The sequence below is a fragment of the Aethalodelphis obliquidens genome, unplaced genomic scaffold, assembly GCF_003676395.1.
Source record: "Aethalodelphis obliquidens isolate GAN/ISIS:26980383/991018 unplaced genomic scaffold, ASM367639v1 scaffold55, whole genome shotgun sequence".
In the NCBI taxonomy this organism is placed as follows: Eukaryota; Metazoa; Chordata; class Mammalia; order Artiodactyla; family Delphinidae; genus Aethalodelphis; species Aethalodelphis obliquidens.
This window is the reverse complement of record NW_020837999.1, coordinates 6,926,021-6,948,187: the sequence shown is the minus strand read 5'-3', so window position 1 is coordinate 6,948,187 and position 22,167 is coordinate 6,926,021. Positions and strand designations below refer to the sequence as shown.

At 35.7% G+C, this 22,167-nt stretch overlaps 1 protein-coding gene across 8 annotated transcripts in view; it reads right to left on the bottom strand.

Moving 5' to 3' along the window:
* The window catches only part of RC3H1 (ring finger and CCCH-type domains 1), a 105,940-nt gene that overhangs the window by 18,220 nt on the left and 65,553 nt on the right, over nt 1–22,167 (bottom strand). For 5 of the 8 annotated variants that reach the window (XM_027086278.1, XM_027086277.1, XM_027086276.1 and 2 more), the window contains exons 8-18: nt 21,109–21,227; nt 19,643–19,755; nt 16,615–16,896; nt 16,091–16,305; nt 13,459–13,829; nt 12,791–12,958; nt 7,986–8,138; nt 5,316–5,529; nt 4,767–4,857; nt 4,510–4,642; nt 2,522–2,701 (exon numbers count right to left, since the gene is read on the bottom strand). In XM_027086278.1, coding sequence (XP_026942079.1) covers nt 2,522–2,701; nt 4,510–4,642; nt 4,767–4,857; nt 5,316–5,529; nt 7,986–8,138; nt 12,791–12,958; nt 13,459–13,829; nt 16,091–16,305; nt 16,615–16,896; nt 19,643–19,755; nt 21,109–21,227 — 2,039 coding nt within the window. Of the gene's footprint in view, nt 1–1,003; nt 1,120–2,521; nt 2,702–4,509; nt 4,643–4,766; nt 4,858–5,315; nt 5,530–7,985; nt 8,139–12,790; nt 12,959–13,458; nt 13,830–16,090; nt 16,306–16,614; nt 16,897–19,642; nt 19,756–21,108; nt 21,228–22,167 lie in introns of all 8 variants that reach the window. The other 3 variants (XM_027086274.1, XM_027086273.1, XM_027086280.1) reach the window with 1 other exon arrangement.

The window sequence follows — 22,167 nt, the reverse complement described above, 5'->3', positions numbered from 1 at the left end:
TTGGGACTATGCATCAAAAGCCTCAAAATACCCTAAGTTGCAAAATACTCTAAGATGCAAGATATGCAAACAAAGAATTAACTATAATATTGTTTATTGCAGGGTTGTTCACAATAGCTGATGTGTATCCTTCTCTACCTGTAGAAGAATAATGGATGACATGGGACAGACCAAATTAAAAACCAGGAGGATGGGCGGGGGCGGGGCGGATAAGTGGGTGGGAGTGGCTAAATGCCTACACACTTCAAAAAACCAGAAGAGGGCTTCCCTGGTGGCGCAGTGGTTAAGAGTCCGCATGCCGATGCAGGGGACACTGGTTTGTGCCCCGGTCCGGGAAGATCCCACATGCTGCAGAGCGGCTGGGCCCGTGAGCCATGGCCACTGAGCCTGCGCGTCCGGAGCCTGTGCTCCGCAACGGGAGAGGCCACAGAAGTGAGAGGCCCGTGTACTGCAAAAACAAAAAAACAAAAAAACAAAAAAAAAAAAACCAGAAGAAAAAAAAAAAAGACCAGAAGGGTATACATCAAAATGTTAACACTAGTTTTAAATAAATTAAAAAACAAGGGGAAAAAGGAGATGGAAGCAGAAAATTTTATTTCTTAGGTATTAACAGATAATTCAACCTTGGGTCTGACCTAAAATAAGTTTTAACTCCTAAACTCATGCAAAAATATTCTTTTCTCAATGTATACAAAATAATATTTTAAAAATCAAATTATAGGGCTTCCCTGGTGGCGCAGTGGTTGGGGGTCCGCCTGCCGATGCAGGGGACGCGGGTTCGTGCCCCGGTCCGGGAGGATCCCACATGCCGCGGAGCGGCTGGGCCCGTGGGCCATGGCCGCTGGGCCTGCGCGTCCGGAGCCTGTGCTCCGTGACGGGAGGGGCCGCAGCGGTGAGAGGCCCGCGTACCGCAAAAAAAAAAAAAAAAAAAAAAATCAAATTATATGTATGAGGGTACTTCTGTCATGACTGTATAAGACTATGAAAATGTCCCTTTCTTTACCTGAATGTCAATGTAAGGTCCTCAGCTGGAACCTTATTTTGTGGTTCTGGTTGTCCATTTTCTGCTTGCTTACTTGTATTCAATTTGCTTTTCATATCCAGAGAACACTGGTTCTCCTTTGAAAGAAAAGGAAATAAATTCAATTATCTTTTATTTAATGGTGCTAATGGAAGAGAGAACAGATATAGATAATACAAAATGATGACCAGAAATCATATTTAGTTCTGTAAAATGACCAAAGAAACAGGCAGATTAAAAGAGATACATAGGGACTTCCCTGGTGGCACAGTGGTTAAGAATCTGCCTGCCAATGCAGGGGACACGGGTTCAATCCCTGGTCCAGGAAGATCTCACATGCCGCAGAGCCACTAAGCCAGTGCGCCACAACTACTGAGCCTGCGTGCCCGAAGAGCCCATGCACTGCAACTACTGAGCCCATGCACCGCAACTACTGAAGCCTGTGTGCTCTAGGGCCCGCGTGCCGCACTACCGAGCCCATGTGCTGCAACTATTGAAGCCTGTGCACCTAGAGCCCATGCTCCACAACAAGAGAAGCTACCACAATGAGAAGCCTGCGCAGCAACGAAGAGTAGCCCCTGCGTGAAGCAACTAGAGAAAGCCTGCGCACACAGCAACGAAAACCCAATGCAGCCAAAGAGAGAGAGAGAGAGAGAGAGAGAGAGAGAGAGAGAGAGAGAGAGAGATACACAAAAACATAATGGAGTACGGCCCACTTGCTCACTATCCAAGCTGGATAGCAAGGGGACAAATGCCTCAAGTTAACATGGAAAAATCTCACAGAAAAACTGATGACTCAGAAAAAGCAAGTCAAAATATAACAAGTATCTATGATACACTTATTGAAAACAGAAAAATGAAATATCCCATCTATTTGCTTACAAAGAATGTGAAAACTATGCAAAAAAAAAAAACCAAAAACCAATTACCATGCAATCTGAGGGAATGGTTCAATCTCCTAAGACTAAAAATTTACTGAAATGAGTGTTCATGCACTATGAAACAAACCCTAAGCATATCTATGGATATAATTCCACAAGAAATAATATATAGATGGCATCTCACTCATGACAAAAAAACAGGTCATCAATAACAGAAGGGCTGTGAAACCTAGAAATGTTATTTGGTAATACATCTTTGTTTAACATGAGGGCACTGCAAAAAACACCATCCCCTCTGCTTCCTTAATCAATACGCTTAACAGAAATTTAGTAACTTCCAGATAACCCCCTTGTTTTCCTGGAAAGTTTTTTGTAATGCAGAAAACTAAGACAAAGAACACACTCAAACCAAAAGAGAATGAGGAGAAGAATGATAAAACAGGGAGGCAGACCATCTTCAGGACACTCACTGTCAGTATTAATCACTCAGTGCAGTGCCTTGGGGTGATGATTCTACAGCTCTAGATGATTCTAGAACTCCAGAACCACGAGTTCAGCGACACAACTACACAGAGGCTTTCCTTTCAGCTTTCCTCTCTTTTCCCACCATAGCACTTACCATGCTCAGTTCCCGGGTTCTCTTCCCGATTTCCCTTTCCACCTGGTGCAGTTCCAAGCTCAGCTGCTCACTTGAGGGCGCTCCAGGCCACTTCGGTGGGGGCGGCGGCGGCGGTGGGGGCTGTGATTGGCCTGCCAAGGCGCTCGCCTCCCTCTGCAGCGCCAGCCTGCTACCGACAGCCTAGTGCAAAAGCCAAGCGCACAGCTCAACACACGCCACGCCGCGCACAGAGTGACCAGGCCCGAAGCCAGACCCGCCCAAGCAACTTACTACTCATGGATTGGCAATAAAAATGATGCAAACGTAAGGCACTGCTTCTTTCTCTGAGTACCATTTGAATACAAAAGGGAAAATATGGGGCATTTAAACTTAGTGAATAGTAATTTAATCTTTGGTATAAGTTGCTCTTTTTATCTTCTTAGTGGAAAGAGAAGTCAACTATAAATGTGCTTCTTTCCTTTTCTATTTTTTTCCTTTTGTTTTTTAATTGAATTTTCTCTGATGTAAATTCTATCATTTCTTTCATGATACCTCAGTAATGGCAGGGACTTTTAACCACAGTGAGTTAAATAGTGCTGAAATTCTTTTGGAACAGAAAATCAGTCTAGAAATTTCAACAAAGACAAAAAGCCATGAAATAGCAAGGTAAGGAATAATGCTTTATGGAGTTAAAGGTCCAAATCTTCAACAACTTAATAAACTAAAGGTGAACATAATAAACACAGCATTCTTTTTTCTTACAATAGGAATCAGCAAGAAGTTTTGGACTAATGTTAATAAAGCAATGGGAAAAAGGAGACAAACATGCATACTATACAGGTTTTTATTTCTAAACCTTCTTGCTTACATAAGAGCACAAGCCAGACACATGTTCAAAAACAAACACACACACACACACACACACACACACAAATCCCTCCTACTGGTCTTGCTAATAAGAAAGTCTAAGATTGAATCAGTTAGAAATTTATTTCCAAAGCAATAGCTTACTTATTATTATAGATCTTTGTAGAAAGATATACATCTAGAAAGAAACGTTCTAAGAGCATCTTTTTCTCTAGAAGGGAGCAATACATTTATCATTAGAATGTCTTTAGCTTTCCATATTCAAAGTCTATGTTCCAATACAAAGGATAATATAAACAAAACCTAGTCTTCCTGATGTGGCACTTAAAGGACTTTAAGAATTCTTTGCCTTCTGACATTTTGTTTCTCGTAAGTATCAGGTAGCATGGTGGAAAGAACACTGAATTTGGAGTATGAAGAACTGGGTTCATGTTTCAACCTCTGTGAAACTAATATCCTTCAACCAAAAAGGGTGGGGGACAATACCACCTGCCTAATCTAATTGTTAGGGACATGTATGGGTCAAATAAGATATGTGATAGTAATTTATAAACTGAAAGAACTATAGTAATGAAAGGTGGTATTATTATACAGAGACTATATTTTTTAGGTCAAAGTTCTAAGCTTCTACTAAAGATGCTGATGAGTAAAAGAAGTGAGAGAAATTTTTAAAAATTAAAGAAAATATAAGAAATTAAAAACAAATCTTAAGCTAAAAGCATCTGTTGATTAAAAAACTATATACTATATACCTTCAACTTAAATGTGCCATCAAGGAATATAAGCTCCTTTTATATTTTTTATTTTATATAATATTTTAGATAATCTACAAATTTTAGATTATCTACAATATTATACAGTATAAAAATATAAAAGGAGCTTATATATATATGTAATATATAATGTATAATATATAAAACATATAAAATATGTTTTCTATTCTCACGTAATAGAAATTCTAAATTTCCTATTGTCTCAGAACTTCGAATTACTTAAATTCTTTGAAAAATGGACAACTGTACTAACTCTTAGGAAACAAACCTTAAAGTTTTATGTTCATTTTACCTCAAAAGTTCCTCCTTTTAAAATCTTTTTGAGAACTCTTCAAAAACTGGAATGAAAAAATATCTCTAGGCTGGTACCTCTAGTCCACGTAGCTGGGTCTGTTGGCTAATTTGTTGGTTTAATTGCTGCAATTCTAGTCGTAGCTGTTCCCTCTCAGCAGATGGAAGGGGTTTTCCATGACTGGCCACTTCTGACATAGATATTCTCTCCCTTTTGTAGGAAAGAAAGTATGGAATAAATTTAAAATTTTATTTTAAAAAAATGTTATGACCAGAAAAACAAAGTAAGTTGAGTAATTTTAAAGGCTTGTAAAAGTAAAAAGAATGACTTATACCTCTCACTGAAGTGTCCCTGAGAAGGTATGTTTTGATGAGGTGAATATGGAGAACCTCCCCAGCCACTGTGGGCTCCATACGGACCATAATCTGTAAGAGAGTAATTTACAGTGGAATGATGCAATTCATAGATTTGATTCTTTTTTTTAGGTAGCCATAATCTAAAAGGCGTAGGCATATTATGTACACAGTTATCTTGAAAGATGGAGGGGTACTGATGTTTGTTTTTCCCCCAATAAAAAGTCAATCTTTGTAATTTTTTCTTTTGTTTGATTTTTTAAAAAAATGAGATGTATTATTTTAACAAAAGCAATGAAACTATTAAAAATAACACATAGGTTACCTTCACATACAGATATTTAATTTTAGTTTGTACCCCTACAATTCCCTGGGTTATAATTACCTTTCTACAGGGATAATTCCACAGAAAAGTTTGAAGACTACTGCCCTGCAAGGTTATGAAAAGCACTGACGGTAAATGGGGAGTAGGTGGTGCTGGGAGTTGTGACTATGAACACTCCAAATCAGCTTACCTCTGAGATTCTTACCTGAAATGTTAATAGATTTTGTGGGAGCTCCCTGAGGTGCCATAGCCTGCATTGGGCCAGCACCCTGATATATTGTTTTGGAAGTTCGAGAAATGGCACCAAATCGAGATACTGTTGGTCGGTCTCCAAATGGGATGAGGTCATCATCACTGGTTTCTGCTGCTCTTCTCTGAAGGTCCAATCGCTGGTCTCTCATTCCTTTACTCTCCACATTCTGGTAAAAAGTAAAATGAGAAGGTAAAAAGTAAAATGAGAAATCCACCCCACACTTAGATCTCTAACATAATTTCCTCTAGCTCTGTAATAAGGTTAAAATAGAGTATAATGTTCTTACTGATAAGATTAAAATCATTAGTTGCCTTTAGTTGTCATATAAAACATTGCTTTTCAAACCTCTGACCACCTCCTATAATATTTTTTACATCATGACCCAGTACATATATACATTCAAATATATATATTTGAATGTATATATGTATATATATATTTTTTCATGACAAACATTTATCCTTACTATATGTAATGTATTCTTGTATTTAGTTATTCTAATTCATTTCTTTAAAAAAAGGCCCATCATGACCAATAAATTAATTTTCAACAATCAATAGTTAGAAAAAGACTGTTTAAAAATATAAGTGCCAACATAGGCTTTTTTTTTTTTTTTTTTTTTTTTTGCGCGGTACATGGGCCTCTCACTGTTGTGGCCTCTCCTGCTGCGGAGCACAGGCTCCGGACACGCAGGCTCAGCGGCCATGGCTCACGGGCCCAGCTGCTCCGTGGCATGTGGGATCTTCCCGGACCAGGGCACGAACCCGCGTCTCCTGCATCAGCAGGCGGACTCCCAACCACTGCGCCACCAGGGAAGCCCCCAACATAGGCTTTTAAAAGGCATTCCAGTCAGAAAGATAAATGGAAATCTAATTGCTAGACCCTTGCTACTCAAAGAATAGTCCACAGACCAGCAGCATCAGCATCAGCATCACTAGAGAACTCATTAGAAATGCAGAATTTCAGGTCTCATCCCAGCCTTACTGAATTAGAACTTGAATTTTAACAGATTCCCCAGGTAATTTACATGCACATTCATGTTTGAGAAACACTGGGGTAGACTTTTATCCATTTGGGAAATGTTCGATTACATCTAGGTTAGGCTGGAAAACACTTTTATTCTTTGTTAATTTAAGTAAATGAGTTTTATTTTGCTAATGTTTATGTTACTTTATTATAATAACTCTTTCTGAAAGTCAGGTACAAAGCAAAGGTTCCTATCTACCTCTACCTCCTCATCTCATTCCTATTCTCTCAGAAAGACTGTTTTTTATGGCCTAAAAACAATGTTTTCTTAATCCTACCACAGAAAAACAAAAGGTTCATTTTCTCTTTTTTCTCCTCTATATTCCTTTTTTTCTCTTTCTTCTTTTTTTAATTGTCTGGCATCTAATCATATTTATGCTATAGATATCACCTCACTCATCTAAGTCTTCCTTTTCTATTACCAAGAATTGGTCTTCTCTCAACCAGCTGGGCAAATCTGTCTTTGAAAATCTATATAACAACCTAGGGAACCTCTGTTAGAATTAACAAGGGCAAATGAATAATAGTCAAAAAAAAAAAAAAAAGAATAGTCAAGGCATACCTTTAACCCACCAATACTACTCCTAAGCATAACTTTCATGCAATGTGCACAAGGAAACATATGCAAGAATGTTTACTGTAGCACTGTACATAATAATAAAAAAATTAAAAACAGCCTAAATGTTCATCAACATGAAAATCAATAAACAATTATATATATATATTTATTTATTTATTGTATGATATTAGTTATCATACAATGGTACCTGATAAAAGCAGTGAAAATGAATGAATTTGAACTATAGGTATAAATTTGGATACATCTCAAAAACAATGCTGAATGAAAATGCAAGTTGAGGTTTATAATATGTATAAGGTCTATAAACATTCAAAACAAAATTGTTTAGAAGTAGTATAAAATTATTCATGAAATGATAAACTCTCAATTCAGGATAGAGGTTATCTCCAGGGAAGGAGGGAGGGAGAAAATGAGATTAGGGAGGTAAAGCGAGGAGGATTTAATTACTTATGTAAAGTTTTATTTCTTTAAAGGATAAAGAAGCAATTAAGATAAAATAGTGATATATTTTAAGCTTGAGTATTAGATACAATGGTGTTACATTATTTTTTGTTAAAAAATAAAATGGCATAAGTGTAATACATTTCAGGATACCACAGCTCATCTGAAGCTAAGTAACTGTAATTCTGACTCACACACTAGTATTGTTCACTAGATTCAACTTTACTGTTTAAACTTAAGAGTTGTAAGAGAGTTATAATTTATTTGGACAAGAAATTCAAGATCTTAGTTATGCAAAATAATTTACTTTCAATTCTAAACAGCTGTTGGGTTAATTGCTAGCTTCACAGAAAAATAAGAAACGCTCTTCTTTGTCTAGACAAGTTTGAAAAGATTTTTATATATACTTGAAAGAAATAAAAAAACATATAGTTTAAATATAATTCAATCACATAGTACAGAATATGGTCTGAAACTTAAGCAAAGCTCAGTTACTTGTGTCTACACTATAACTGGGGATAATTTATTTGGTTTATCTTGATTTGTATTAATTATGGCTTAGTTATTACACATACCATCATTTCCACACTCCCTGCTGCCACAACATCTTTGGGTTTTGCATCTTTGGTTCCAATGTAGGAGCCGATGGTGTCACATGACCAGGGTGAGTACTGGCTATAATCATTTCCTTTGTATTTCCCAGCTACCTTCAAGTCTTCATCCAAAAACTGCAGATGGAAAAAGGAAAAAAGAAACAAAATAGGAAATGGGTCTATGAGTAACAGCACAGAGAGAGCAGGAATTTCTTTAGAACATCATGCTGAAGCAACATAGTAACAGTTATTTGATTTGTGTCACTAGAAGATTTTTGTAGACTATGAAAAATATAAAACAAATGAAAAATGATATTCAGCCTTTACACTTTGTTAACAGAGGGTCAAAAAAGTATCTCAATATCCTTCAAAGAATCAAAGTAGGATTTTTGAAGAGATCTGCCCATCCTCTTTCTCATCAGATTCAGTTAAAACTTAAGCAAGTATGTATTATGCCCTAGTTTTGCTAGACCCTCCTTAATGTTTCTTTCAATAACATTCCAGGTAAACAAGAGCATTAGAAATTCTTTAAAATGTAATCTTAAATGTTCTATATAGTACGTGATGACATAATAACATTTTTACCTAAATCTCTTTAATAGCAATAATTCATATCTTGAATAAATTCTGGTCCTTAGGGTTGAGTCAATGAAGTGAAAAGGATAAGATTCCTAATTTTCTTTTCTCAGGATGAGCTCTGAAATTATGTAATAACTAAATAGGCATTCTAGGTCTAATGCATTTTTACTTACATTCACATTTGTGTAATGTTTTACAGTTTTCTAAGTACTTTTATGTATACACTATCTCATATGTTCTTCAAGTCCATGAGAGACAATGTGGGTGATCAGACCAAGGTTATACCAGTATAGGGAGTGCTAGAACACTAATAAATTGCTCTCACTTTATCACAGATGTATATACTGACATACTAATAATTCAGGGAGTACTGGTACATTTAAATGGCTCTATGCTTCCACCTATACTAAAACAACCTTCTATTTTCTGAGTCATCACTTTGGTCTTCTGCACTGGCAGAGGGATATGCTGTTCACAGTACCACTCATTTTCAACCACAACTCCTGTTTCCATTGTTTATAACCTCTTTCCTTTTTTTTTGTCCTACTTCTATTTTAAAAATTCCAGCTCCTTTTTACATTTTTCCTCTGCTTACAAATTTTGTGTAGAACAGCTAGCTTTTTAAAGACATGACCTACTAACAAGAGTGCTTTTTCCCCTGCAATCAATGTATTATACAGCAATTAAAAAAAGAATGAGATAGCACTTCCCTGGTGGTGCAGTGGTTAAGAATCAGACTGCCAATGCAGGGGACATGGGTTTGAGCCCTGGTCCGGGAAGATCCCACACGCCGCAGAGCAACTAAGCCTGCAAGCTACAACTACTGAAGCCCACGCGCCTAGAGCCCGTGCTCCGCAACAAGATAAGATGTGAAGCCCGTGTGATGAGAAGCCCGTGCCGTGCAATGAAGAGTAGCCCCCCTCGCTGCAACTAGAGAAACCCCCTGTGCAGCAGCGAAGACCCAACGCAGCCAAAAGTAAAATATAAATAAATAAATTTATTAAGAGAAAAAAGAATGAGATAAATTTATATACTGATACAGAAAGACATCCAGGATAACTGGTTAAATAAAAACAAAAAAAATGCAAAACGTAAAATCTGAATATATTATTACTAAATGATCTGATTAAAAATTATAATGATGTGTTTCATGCACAGAAAAGTTGAAATATATATTAAAAGTTAAAATATATAATAAACTTACAGTGATATAGAAAATGAGATCTTGGAGAAATTTCTTTCTATATTATGTATTTTTATAGTGTATGAATTTAGTATAATTATATGTAGGTTGTTTATAATCAGAACTGAAGTTTAATTATATAGCTTTGTATGTCAGTAACTAAAATAATTCTGTCAACAGATAAAGTTCCGTAACAGCCAGGCATTATTATAATTTTTATTACAAGTAAAGAAGTAATAAATACACACAGTTATTATTTACTGAATGCCTGCTTTGTGCCAAATGCCTTATGTCTCATTTAATCTTCACCACACCACTGTGAGGTAGGTTTTATTATGCTTGATTTACAAATAGAGAAACCTGAGCCTCAGGGTTAATGAAGGCTAAATAACTTACAAAAGATCACACACTGAGCCACAAAGCTGAACCTCACAGATAATTATATTTCATTCCAAAATTAGCTCACTTTTCACAGTGTCATACTGCTTTCCATATTTCTCAAAAAATGGTATGGCATAACAAGGCTCTGGGATGTCTCTAACAGTAAGTTTTTGTTGATACTTTACACGTAAAATTATATTAATAGAAGATGTTATAGCTTTACTAATTAACCTACATTATTGTGGAAAATTCATCCAAAGTGTTTAGAGAGGAAAGCCAGATACTATGAACAATCTTTATTTAGCAGATTACTTTTGTAGACCCCAAAGTTTACTGTTTATTATATGCAATGTGATATATTTCAATTTTCATTGCTTATTATTCATAATTTATCAGCTAGAAATATTGTTTAGAATCATAATTCTACACATAAAGGATGTAAGACATTTTCCTTACATAATATCAACTGCAACTCTACTGAAAAAACCTACTTGACATAAATACACACACACACACACACACACACACATTGAGCTGAGGCAGTTATGTAAAATCAACAAACCAAAATAATTAAATAAATAAGATCAACAAAGCAAAAGGCTGGCTTTCTTTAAAGATAAAACTGATGGTAAATCCCTAGCAAGACTGACGAAGGAAAAAAATTATCAGAAGTGGTAAAATGTCTTCGGGGTCGCTATAGACCCTGAAGACATTAAAAAGATAATAAGACAACACTCATTCATGTTAACTATTAGTACTGCCTTGTGGAAATACTGATAACCCTCAAATTATGGTTTATTACCCTCTAGTACATTAACCAGTTTATTCTAGCAACTCTATTTCAGTGTTTTTTTCCTGCCTTTCACTACCTATATTAGCCTGTCTCTCTTAACTCTTTGAATTAACTTTATCATCCTGCTGTTTTCCTCACTACTGAGTTAAATAAACCTTTGACAGTCTCAATTATAAAAACTAGGAATATAGGGAAATTTCATTCATCTGATAAAGATTACCTACAAAAAGGATGACAGCAAACATCACAATGGTAAATTATTAGAAGCTCCATTTGCTCAAAGACTGGAAATAAGAAAACCTATCATCACTTTTATTTTTACTGGAGGATCTAGCTCACACAACCAAGACAAAAAAAAGAAAAGACTTAAAAAGGAGAAAGTAAAATGGTCATTATTCACAAAGGACATGACTGTGTGCACAGAAAATCCAAAAGAATCCACTAACAAATACTAGAATTAATAGGGAAATTTACCAAGGCTGCTGAACACAGGTGTCAAAATACGCAAAAATCTACTTAATTTCTCTTTAATAATAACAAATAGAAAATGAAATTTCAAAAAGGATTCCATTTAAATAGCTTCAAAAACATTAGTTTTCTAGGAATAAGTTTAGTGAAAGATGTGCAAGACACTGAAAACTATATGAGATATGACATTATTGATAAAAATTAAAGAAGATCCAAGGAAGTGGAGGGTATACCATGTTCTTGGAGACTCAATATTGGAAAGATGTCACTTCTCCTCAAACGGATCTAAAGCAACACTGTCCAATGAAAATATAATTGACCCACATATGTAATCTAAAACATTTTAGTAGCCATATTAAAAAATAAAAACAGGTAAAATTAATTTTAACAATACATTTTATTTAATCTAATACACCCAAAGTAGTATTTTAACATGTAATTAATATAAATATATTGATATTTTGGTGGGGGTACTAAACCTTCAGATCCAATGTATGTTTTGTGCTTACAGCACACATGAATTCGAACTAGCCACATTTTAAGCATCATTATCCACATGTGGCTAGTGGTTACCATACTGGGCTGCCCAGATCCAGAGATTCAATGTAATCCTAATAAAAACTGCAACAGAGGGCTTCCCTGGTGGCGCAGTGGTTGAGAGTCCACCTGCCGGTGCAGGGGACATGGACTCGTGCCCCGGTCCGGGAGGATCCCACGTGCCACGTAGTGGCTGGGCCCGTGAGCCATGGCCACTGGGCCTGCGCATCCGGAGCCTGTGCTCCGCAATGGGAGAGGCCACAACAGTGAGAGGCCCAGGTAACACACACACACACACACACACACACACAAAAAAACTGCAGCAGATATTTCTGTGGACATCCACATGCTGATTCTAAAATGTGTCTGGAATTTCCAAGGACCAGGAACAGCAAAGATAATCCTGAAGACCAAAACTGGAAAACATACACCACCACATTAAGATGTACAATACTACTACATTAAGACAATGTGGTGTTGGTACAAGGATAGAGAAATAGATCAATGAAACAGAATAGAGTTCAGAAACATATAGTCACCTGACTATGACAAAGGTGACCAGATTATGATAAAGGTGACTGCAGGGTACTGGGGAAAGGATGGTCTTTTCATTAAATGATGCTTGATCAACGAGATACCCTTTAGGGAAAAAATGGGTCTTAACTCCTAAGACACTATATACAAAAATCAATTCTAGATGGACTGTAGATCTAAACATGAAATAATACACCTTTTAGAGGAAAATATCCTCATGACCTTGGGAATAGGTGAAGATGACTTAAATAGGACACAATAAATCACTGATTAAGGAAAAACTGATAAAGAGACTAAAAAAGATGTGCTTACTTCCTCTTGTTGGAAGGCAGGAGGCAATGTTGGTGAAGGTGCAAAAGGAGGTGGAGAGATAACCTTCCTTTCCTCTAGTTGTGCCATTATTTCCTTCCGTCTTCGATGTAGCTCATCTAGACTAGGATGGGGCTGGGGAGGGGGAGGAAGCCGGCTGTAAGGAGGCTCCTGAAAATGCAAAGATGAGTAAAAATTGAAAAAGAATTTCAGGACACATTGATTCACTTAGCACATATTTTAAATAAGCAGCTTGTATACTCATCTTAACATCCGAAATAGCAAGACTTAATAAAACAAAGCAAAACAAAACAAACAAAACCCCCCAAAAGTCTCAGGATTTCCCAAAGAGCTAAATTTAAGTTTCTTTTTCTTGGTCAGAGACCATAATTTCTAAATAAATCTAGAAATGTTAATAAAACCATCTAATGTTCAGAAACTAAGATGGGTTAGCGGGGGTGGGGTATTAATTTTTTTCCCCTTTAAAAGTTAAAAAAAAAAACAACCTATGCAGATTATGAAAAGGTGAAAAAAGAGAAGATGCTTTCTTTTAAAAAAGAACTGATTGATCAAAGAGTTATTACCATGGCAAAAGGTTAAAAAAAAAATCACTGCAAGCAATAATCAAGTAAATCTATATAATAAGAAAAAACCCCAAAAACCCAGCATACTCTGTTGTACGAAGGTCTGATCTGAGTTGGGTGGGGAGCCACTGGATAGTAACCCTCCATCTGTTGGTATCTTTCTCTGGATTCTGGTACATAGGATGGTACTGCTGCAGGTGGAATCTCAATGGGTATAGGACTTTCTCGGAAAATCTCCTCTCTTGTATAAGACTGAGCAGGGTATACTCGACGGCCATCATAGTGTGGTGGGTACATAGGTGGGTACTGTTGTGGCTGTGTGCCATATTGAGAGTTTACTACACGATCTTGGAGGTACGGTGGATAATGATCCAAGTAGGGAGGACCAGGTTCAGGAGCAGATGGTGGAGGTCGGACAAAGCGGGACACACATTGTGGTGGTGGAGGATAGTACATACCTGTACAATACAAAAGAGGAACCAAAAGCAACAATGAGCCAATCTATTTTTCTATTTAAGACTTTTCCTTTTAAAATATTTCAACACTAAAGAATTAAAAATCCACTCCTTTCTTTAGATGTTTTCCCTCTGCTTATGTAGTCAGGCTAGCTTTGCGAAAAATAACAAGCAAAAATTATCCTTAAAAGTTACTGAAAACACCAATCTACTTATAGTCTACAACAGTAAATTGGCTCTCTCAATTGTTTGACCATCTTTCTGGTGTGCCTTAACATACTGCAAACACTGAAAAGCAAAAAAACTGTATTTCCCTGAAGCTTAGGTTCTACAAATCACTCATTTGCATAAGTTTTGAATGTGAAATTGAGTTAACTGGAAAGAGATCCATTCTGCTGGTACAGATCTAGTAGCTAACTGCATAGCTCTAGAGTTCTTTGTTTTTTGGCTGTGCCGTGTGGTATGTGGGATCTTATTTCCTTCCCCACCAGGGATTGAACCCGTGCCCTCTGCAGTGGAAGTGCAGAGTCTTAACCACTGGTCCGCCAGGGAAGTCCCCTAGAGTTCTTGAAACAACAGTCGTGGCAGTAGCTTCCCAATTTGAAGACGTTTGCCTCAACTGATGAGCTCCTCAAGTTGGCGATTAGGGCAGAAGTTTCCTATTTCTACAGCTTCATTGTAACAGGTTCTTTCAGCAACCAGCTCTGGGACTCATTCCTGGAGGCCTAGCTTAAGTCTGCTTTTCCAATGTTTCTACTGATTTTGTAGGACTCTCTGTATTAAACCTCTTTCTGCTAATATAGCCAGAATGATTTCTGCTATCTGCAATCGAACCCTTACTGATTCAGCATATTTAAGGCTAACTCAACAAAAGCAGTTGGGTTTTTCCTGCAATGAATGGTCAAAAGGAAGACAGATCAACTTTTATCCTATTCTTATATGTATTAATGACACCATGACAACTTAAAACTACTTTTTTTGAAATGAAAGCAATGAAAGACATTGCTGATTCAAAATTAATATAGCCTTGGGAAAAGGAAATGGAGAACACCTTGAATCTATCCCAGTTTAAAAAACAATAGAGGGGCTTCCCTGGTGGCGCAGTGGTTGAGAGTCTGCCTGCCGATGCAGGGGACACGGGATCGTGCCCCGGTCTGGGAAGATCCCACATGCCGTGGAGCGGCTGGGCCCGTGAGCCATGGCCGCTGGACCTGCGCGTCCGGAGCCTGTGCTCCGCAACGGGAGAGGCCACAACAGTGAGAGGCCCACGTACCGCAAAAACCCCAAAAAACAAAAAAAAACAATAGCACTATACTGTTACTGACAAAGAGAGTCAACACTTTAGTTTAAAAATCGTTGCTTATTTTTTCACATGAATTACATTATGTGAAACCTCAATCAAGTCCTCTCCTTCATTCTCCATACCTGGTTATTATCATTAAAACTGGCTAATTTTCCACATTTGTTTATTTTCTCAAATACTTTCTTTTTTCCCATCACACTAATCCAGACCTCAGTAGTCACACCTGGATTAACAACAAGTCTCCTTACTCCTCCTTGACTCTAGACCCTCATCTTTACAATCCATTTGTAAATTTTCCTTTCTATTCCCAATACCTCTATTTAGGGCATCCTTCCACAAAGTCTTTTGATCCCTCAAGTTCTCAGAAATGATCTTCCTTGAGTCCTGCAGTTAATTCCTACCACACTAATATTAACTACCACAACTGAACACTTCATTTTAAACACATATATAGATATATATACTCTCACACATATAGTTTTCTATTCTTTACTAATACTGATTCTATACTATAAACTCTCTAAAAGTATGTATTTGCATTTTTTCATATATATTACAAGGCCTAGAAAAAATATTAGGTGACAACTGAAAGCAAAAAAATGTACTGTGTTTAATTTATATCCACTGTAATATTAAATTCTTTTTTCGTACTTGAAGAAAATTTTGGTCAGGAAAATATATACAGCCTCAGCAAATTTCCATTGTCTACTTGGATGATTTACTTCTATAAATATGTAAACATATTTAATATACAACTGCTTTTAGTAGTCAGGGCGAATTACTCTTCATAGCTTTGCTACTTCATTTATTTCATACTATTTAGTTGGTCATGTAACCTCAGTTTTTTCCAAGTATTAAAAAAAGCATTTATTTATTTTGAGATTACTGAAAATATGATCACTCTTGAAATCATTCTCATAACTTCTAAGAAAAGTGAGTGACATAAATGAAAGATCATTACCCTGCTGATAAGGTGCTGGTTCAAATGGTGGAGCAGCTCCTCGAGGATCCTGGTAATAAACATCTGCCTGTTGTGCTGGATATAACTGAGAACCTCGTGGTACCATCTGAAGTGATTTGGTGACAGGCATAGGGGGCAGGTCTGTTGGCCCTCTTGGAGGTACAGGATGTGGATTAACAGGCAAGGCAGAAATACTCTTAGGGACAGATTCTAGCCTACGGGAACAAGATTCTGCAAGTCAAGTTTAAGGTCTTGAAAATACTTCTAATGTACACAAATTGTTAAATGTAAAAAAAACTGCCACAATTTGGGAAACTGTTTTTTTCCAATAGCCATTTCTTCTACATTTGCAAACTTTGATCTTATGTCACCTATGTTAATTGTTTCTCAAAAATCACTGGCACAGGAAATAGAAATAAAAAACAACAAAATAAGCCCCCCAAACAAAGCACCGATTATTCTTTCTTCCTTCTACTTTATGTCTATAAAGAAACTTTAAATAAATGTTAGGAAAAACAACGTACAGGTCAGGAGGGGATCCAGGGGCACTACTGCTCAGGTGATCTATCTTTCCTGGTTTCAGACTAGAATCGTAGCTGGGGTCTGTCCCTCGTGGAATCAGCTGTGTTACTGTATTCCCTGCTGATACAATTCCATTTGGCAGAGCAGGGGTTTTTCTGCTAGGCAGATCTACTGCACCTTCATCCGGAAGGATAGCTGTTGAAGGCAGGCCCACCTCATTAAGTTGACCCAAAGAGGCACTCAGGGGTCTTCTGGGAACCAGACGTTTGTTCATTTTACGAAACCTATATAAAAAGCAAAGGCACACACCAAAAACCAAAACTGTAAAAGGAAAAGCTTTTAAAAATCAAGAACTAAAATGTATTTAAGAAGCGGATACAAAAGGAAAGGATTCCAAGCACATCATTTTCTAGAAATTCTCTTGAAACATTGGCTCTAGCTATCAACTTGAAAACTTGTGTATACACACACACACACACTTTAGGGTAGGGGGCGGCGGGCGGACTACCCATCAGGTATAACCACTGTTAACAGCTTGGTATATAATACAGATTTTCCCACTCCATACACTGGCTTAATATTCTTACATTTGTAAGATTATAAATTACAGAAATAGGGTCATATACGGCTGCATAGTAAATATTTTCCTCTACTTCATAATCTTAAATATTTATGTCAGTACATTTTAGGTTGTCCCTAATTTTTTGCTATTAAAACAATGCAATAACAGAAAATTATGTACATGTACTTTGCACTTGTGTGAATAACCAAAAGCAGAATTATTAAGTCTAATGTATGCACGTTAGAAACTCTTATAATGCTCCAAAGCTATTATAACTACTACCAATTAACAAAAAAAGGCTTTTTTCAATATTTCATTAAACACTGGCTAGCCTCAGCCTCTGACAATTTGACAATTCAAAAATATCAAGTTTTATTTTACTTTATATTTCTTTAACAATTCATGATATTGAACACAGTTTCACATGTTTGCTGGCCATTAGTGTTTTTTCTGTGAACTGCTTATTTACATGATCCATATATCTACTGGTTCTTCTCTTTTTTACAGATTTGTAGGAGCTCATTTTATGTTATGGATATCAGCCTTTTCTATGTCATTTCCCCACTTTTTTTTTTTTAAGTTTGTGGTGTTTGGGCCATTATCTTAGTTTTTCATTTTCACGTCATCAAATTTATTGATCTCCTTTATAGATGCTAGGTGTCATTCTTTAAAAATCCTTCCTACTGTAAAATTATATAACAACCACAAATATTTCTAAGTACTCTACAGTTTCTTTTTTAAATATTTAAATCTCTGATAAATTTATAACTTGTTTTGGTGTAAAGGTAATAATCCAGCCCTATTTTTCAAATGGATAGTTGTTTCATCATCATGTTTTTTTGTTATTGATGTGAAATGCCACCTTTTGCACATATGCTGAGTTCCTATATGTATCTGGAACTCTTTCTAGATTTTCTATTGTATTTCATTGGGCTATCTATTCCTATGCTAATACCACAGTCTTTATACTTACTTTAGCTCATAAAACAGGTTAATAGTTATTAGTCTAGTCCCTGTTGAAGACCTTTTTTTCCAAAAATTTTCCTGGCTATTGGCATATTTTTTCTCCCAAATGAATGATTTTGTTAGGTTCCCAAAATCATCACGTTAAGATTCTAACTGGGATTTCACTGAACTTGCTGTTTAAGAGGAAATAAAACCTTTATAATGCCAAGTCTTATCCAAGAACACAGTATGCTTCTTCATTTATTCAACTCTTCGCTTATGTTCCTATGTAGTTTACTAATTCAATTCAAGAGATCCTGGATATTTCTTATTAGCTTATTATTTGGTGTTTATCTTTTTTGTTTTTGTTGTTAATGCAAAGGGGATTTTAATGTCACCTTACTTTTTAACTGGTTATGTTTCCCTTTCTAGTTTATATGAGAGTACTTCATTTTTGTAAACTAATTTTTTGATTTGCTACCTTACTAAATTCTTGTTTCTTTTGTTTCTAGTATTTCTCTTGAGTTTTCCCATTTAATGATTTTGGCTATTTTGTTCTCTTGGTTACATACATTAGCTACAACTTCCAGAATGTTAAATAACATTTTTTACTAGTAGAAAATTTTCCCTTACTCTTGTCTGTAACAAGACTGAATCTAATAAACTAATACCAATTAAGCATCATGCTATCATGCTGGCTTTTGATTTGAAATATAATTATCATGTTGGGAAAACATCTATGATGTTTTTGTTCTACTAAGGGATCTTGATCTATCACGGACATTGGATACTATTCAAATGTCTTTTGGCATCTTCGGATATGATCACATGGTTATCATACCCATTCTTCTCTAACCCAGAGTAATTATATTATGCTACCTTTGTACTTAGTAATGGTGTCTATTTTAATGTATTACTGAATTCTAAGTTTTAATATTTGGGATTTTAAAAATATTAATGTGTGAGATGAATTTGTAGTTTTCTTTAATTGTGCTTTGTCAAATCTACTGTCAGCATTATACTGGTTTTATAAAACAATTAAGAAGCTTTTCCTTTCTTTCTACTATGTGCTGGCAATTTAACATCACTGAAATTATCTGGTCCTTGAAATAATCTGTGAAAATGAGCCAGGCAATAAATAATTTCTTGAATAGAGCAAAGGGCAAATTTTTCCATTGGAAATGCATTATTCAATTAGTTAAAATCAATCAGTTAAAGCTGATGAAAATTCTTAGACTTTTAATTGGGGGGGTGGGAGGGATAGCGAAAATGACTCACTTTTAGATTCATTTAACCACAAGTAGCTTCCTACTTGTAGGCACAATGTAATGAAAGGTGAAGAAACTGCTTTGGTTTTCTTTTCTAAAATTCTGTATTACTTTCTAAACATTTCCTATTCATTAAAGGGAATGCAACTACACCTTTTCATATTTCTCAATGGCAGCAAATTATTCTACCTAATAATTCTATCTTATTCTCTAACAAATTACTGGAAGGTTGAGTCTGATGACTTTCACACTTACTTTTCCAGTTCCTCCTGTGAGTGTGCAAATGTACAGCTGGCCCCACGAGGGCATCCTCCTCTCTGCTTCATGTCTCGACACATGTATGTTTTATATTTGCTATGCTGTGGAGGCTACGACCAAAATTAAAACATTAGCCATTAAAAAAAAATGTAAATCTTGCATTGCCATTTTAGGATCTTAATAATCTAGATGAATAATTCAGACTAACTCATACACTTATCTAGACTGCCCAGACAAAAGTCCTGGAAAGTGTGCAAAATAAATTACTTAAAAAAAAAAAGTAGTCCTGATTTTTCTGATATGCTGATATTAACTATCAAACATGTAACATCACATAAATTCTTGATTCAATCTCATGAGAGCTCTAAGATCTTCTTTCCAACGTTTTACAGTGGACAAGCACACCACTGGAGATTAGGACTTTCAAATATTTAAACTGTCTCCTAATATTTGTTGTGGACAATGTTCAATATAGCTACACTTACAATTATGTTTCCTTATGTTTCCTTATAACACACTACAAATCTACAAGAGGCAGAACTTAAAAGTTAATATCATTTTTGATGATGAGCATTCTTCATGATGTCTAATGGAACAAGGAGTTAAAAGTAAGTTTTTAATTTTCTAAATTTAATCATAAAATAAAGCCCTGATCTGTGCTTAGATTAGGAAAAGCATATCCATATTATTCTACTTTTAATATTTCTTACTTTTAAAGAAAAAAGGAATACTGAATAATCTATTGTTAATATTTACTGAGCCAGATAAATTAATAACAAAGTTTTAATTTCTCAAGCTTACTACTACAAAATAAAAGATGTACTGAACCTAACATAAATTCTGAGGGCAAAATGAAATAATTGGGAGTAAAATTTAAAACTCTAGCCATAACACAGGCTATTATATTTTACCGCCATATATTTCATCTAAAAATACTTGAGGAAAATTTGGCCCACTGTCATAACCGACATTATGAATGAAAAATATCTGAATGCTAATGCAGAAAAAGCATTTACAAAATATGTGAACAGTACTGGAGAGATACAGCATTAGCACTAAAAAGTGATATCTATTGTCACACTGAAATGCAAGAGTAACCAAAGAGAATAATTTTATACAAATGGAATAACCTTTAGCAAGAATCAAATGCTGCTATATCCAATGTGAAAACTGACTTCAGCACATTAGACCAACAAGGATTATTTAATTTCAATGTTGTCAGATAAAATTACTAGGCTAATCCAATAAACTGGCTGCTAACCATTCTAAACTATAAATCTCATAATTTTTGTTACATTCTTCATGATGTCTAATGGAACAGAGAGTTAAAAATAGCTTTTTATTTTAGTTTAATTTCTAGTTTTTACAGAGTCTAAAAATATTCATGTCATCCTGTTGGCTTTGTTTTTATCTGTAAGGATAGACACAGTGGCTTACTTCTAAGTTTCAAACATCTCCTTTACCTGCTGTTGATCTGCTCCTTTTTTGCTGTGATTCTGGATATAATCAACCAACCCGTGTACCACTGTACGCACAGCAACCAGCCCATTTTCTAGCTGTTCCCAAGTAGGAGGAGGAGCATCTACACAACAAATTTTAAAAAATTTCAGACTATGTTATTCAATGTTCTGCCCAGTATTAAATTAGTAAAGGAGTGTCAGCACTTCAGTGAAATCAAGTTAAGCTTCATACAGCTATTCATGAAATAGCTTATTCACCTAAACATCATCTTAAAGGAATAAATATATTCTTTTAAAGCAGGGGTTACAATCTAAAATAACTTCAGGGACAGTGAAGGTAACATAAAGGAATTTTATATGACAGATAATAAATGGCAACCGTAATCAGACCCTTAGTGTTGGAAATAGCAATAAAGAGTGACAGGGATTGTGTTAAAGAGTATGTCTCACATCTAAGATTATCGTTACTACTCAACTTTAGCTGACTGTTGTTATGTGAAGATGCAAGGCTGACACTGGCAGATACACCACTGTTTCCTAGGGAAAACTGAAATTTGAGATTTTTATGTAAAAATTTCTAGTTTTTGAGTGTTTGCACCTAAAAAATTTAGAGTATAGTGCAGACCAACACTTTGTGGATCAAACAAACTTGACTGTGGACTGCCTACAGTCAGCCAATTTGTAATGTCTATTTTGAAATTATTTGTAAAGCAAGTATTGCTAAACAGAAAGCTTAAAAAATTTAGTAGAAGAGCTATTACATAAAGCGGCTGTGCTATACACACTCTTCGTTTAGTTAAGTACTATGACTTTATAAAGGAAAAATTAACTGTAAGGCTAAATATGAAATGTTCTCTAAAAGAAATATAAAATGAAGCGAGAACACATATGTAGAAATGATTTCCTGTTGGAACACTCTAAAAAACTTCTGGATGATGGCATTTGAACTAGGCTTTGAAAGACAGGTGGAATTTCAACAGTAAAAAAGGATAAAGATGCAGAGAAAGTAAAGAGATCAGTCATACAACAAAGTATTTTAATGAACACCTACTAAGTTCCGGG